The 2500-nt window shown below is 34.8% G+C and overlaps 1 protein-coding gene across 1 annotated transcript in view; it reads right to left on the bottom strand.

Moving 5' to 3' along the window:
* LOC125036072 (tachykinin-like peptides receptor 86C) overlaps positions 1-2500 on the bottom strand; it is a 22922-nt gene that overhangs the window by 5428 nt on the left and 14994 nt on the right. Inside the window, exons 3-6 of the mRNA XM_047628466.1 lie at positions 2239-2401; positions 1846-2023; positions 1471-1588; positions 455-517 (exon numbers count right to left, since the gene is read on the bottom strand). Coding sequence (XP_047484422.1) covers positions 455-517; positions 1471-1588; positions 1846-2023; positions 2239-2401 — 522 coding nt within the window. The remainder of the gene's footprint in view (positions 1-454; positions 518-1470; positions 1589-1845; positions 2024-2238; positions 2402-2500) is intronic.

The raw sequence follows: 2500 nt of genomic DNA, 5'->3' as shown, positions 1-2500 counted from the left end.
CTGCATTATTCAGATGATTAAAAAAGGCAGTCTTAATTTGGACAGTGGATGGATGAGAGGACGACATACAAAAAAGCTGCAATACAAGAGGACTTGGACAGAACTTTATACACATGATAAATGGCTGTGTTCTATGGTGATGGAGAGTGTTTCTATTAAAACTTAATAGTTGTGTAAAACATGTATATATGTTCATCCCAACATATATGTGTGAATGAGTGAGTGTATGTGCATGTACAGTATCCATACAATTCACATACATATATATCACAGTACTGTTTTAACAAAATGTTTCCTATACACAAAGTCTGTATATGAACAGTTCATAACCACATATATCCATTTCTTTATATCTAGACAAATATACATATGACAAAATGGACAGACTCGGCAGCACTGGACATAAGCACATGGCTATCTGCAGATGAATGGCACCATTCATATTCCTCCTTACCCATAACAGTACTTCTCAGTGTCAATCGAGTCCGGAAGGTGGAGCCGCTGCTTAGACTATTAGCTGGAATGTATCAATGAATGCAACCTCTATTTACACACTTCAAAATCTACTACAAAGTTGGGGGTTTTGATTAAGGATTCAAGAAATGTAAATGTCCTCCATTTTTTGTGATTTCTGTCATCTAAATGCTGATATTTCTTATTGCTGTTCAAAGAAATTTTGGGCGCTCTTCACAACTAACTTTACTGATAATAAGAAATGCATATAAACGCAATCTGACTTTATTATCTTAAGTAAAGTCTAGAAACAGATCTTCCTATCTCTGTAGTGAAAGTGTTTAATGTTCTGTTAATTATCTTTTATTCCTACAGAACAGTATTAGGTACAATCTTCTTCTGGACTGTGAAAAAACAGAGAAATCATAAAGAAAAATAACACATGAAAGGATCCACAAATTTCAACAATGCAATGGGATAGGAGTGTAAAGACATTGATTTTACTAAATTAAGAGTGCATTCATTCAATAACACTTTGAAATCATAGGTCTCCCAATTGTATGTAATGAACAAGCCAAGGATTTTTCTTTAACCTTTACAAAAAGTAGAGGAGTTTAATATAGGTTGTTTTATGTATCCATAATGACAAAAGATAGTAAATACTCATGTCTACATGCTACTAACAAAATAGTTAGTCTATATATACTGAAAAGAAAGACAATTATTCTCTGTCACACTTATTCACACACTACAAGTGTCTGACTCAAGGAAATCCAATCAGATTTATTTTTACAAAACCCATTACTAAAGAATAAGAGAAAAATCATGTTAATTTCCAAGATACAGCAAATCAATAGATTCACAGTACAACAAAAGCACCATCTACAATATCATATAAAACTCAAAAAAATGTAGTAATTATAATTCAAAAAATACATTATCAGCTTGCATTTTCATAATACACAACAGCTTAATGCAATTCACCATGCGTAACATGAGAGATATCAAGGGACGTACCGGGGACATATCGAGATTTCCAGCAAATGATCTCGCTGAATCCTCGGCGAAAGGAAGGAGAGCGAAGAGCGTAGATGATGGGATTGCAGGCGGAGTTCATGTAGCCAAACAAGTAAGCCTGTGTAAAGCCTCACAGAGTTAATAGAGGAAATGCTATCTATATTTTTCCTGTAGGTCTGGTGGGCAATTCTGACTTTGATAGCTATCAGTAAAAGTATTTTGGTTGTAAATCTGATCTTATAAACGTTCTACTTTGCAAAAATGTCTACAGTTTCGAAAGTAGACCTTCTAACTTAAACAGGAAGAAATTCAATTCATTTAAATAATAACATATTAAGTCATATAGCAGTCTAACGAAATAGTGGGCTAACTTACGATTGGATTGAGTATCGCTGGTACTTTCTCTTCTCCCAAAAATACTAAAGAGAGGGAGTACCCAATGTATGGCGACCAGAACAGTACAAACACTGACAAAACAATGCACAGTGTCTCAGTGATCTGTTTCTGCTGGATGAGGGAGTTACGCACATTCACATCAGTAAATTCTTGCATCCTGAAGAAAGGAATTTTATGCATAAACCATTTAAGACCATCAATGACGAACATATTCAAAGGGTCCACTTAAGAGACAAAACTTGTTTCAAATAAAAAAAAAATAAACATAACAAACAAATAAATAAATTAATCCAAAATACATATATCCTGTACAATTTAAAAAATGCCAAATACCAATAAGACTTAGAACAAAACTTTGCTGTCATATCTGACCTGCTAAGATGATCCTTGACTTCCTTAAATATCTTGTAGTAGCAAAAGCTCATTACCACAAGGGGGATCACCAGGTTGATTGAGGTGTTGAGGCCGGCATGGATGTACTGCTTGCCCTTCTCTGGAGGCGGAGGACCACACTGGGAAGCTCCGTCCTTGAAGACTGTGGAGGATTTGAAGCTTTGATTACCATTCATTTCAATTACAGTAGTACCTAACAATAGTGATACCTGATAGGATTACTGAGAGAGAGAGAAAGAGA

Source organism: Penaeus chinensis, chromosome 20, assembly GCF_019202785.1.
Source record: "Penaeus chinensis breed Huanghai No. 1 chromosome 20, ASM1920278v2, whole genome shotgun sequence".
NCBI classification, from domain to species: Eukaryota; Metazoa; Arthropoda; class Malacostraca; order Decapoda; family Penaeidae; genus Penaeus; species Penaeus chinensis.
This window is presented reverse-complemented; position numbering and strand designations above follow the sequence as displayed.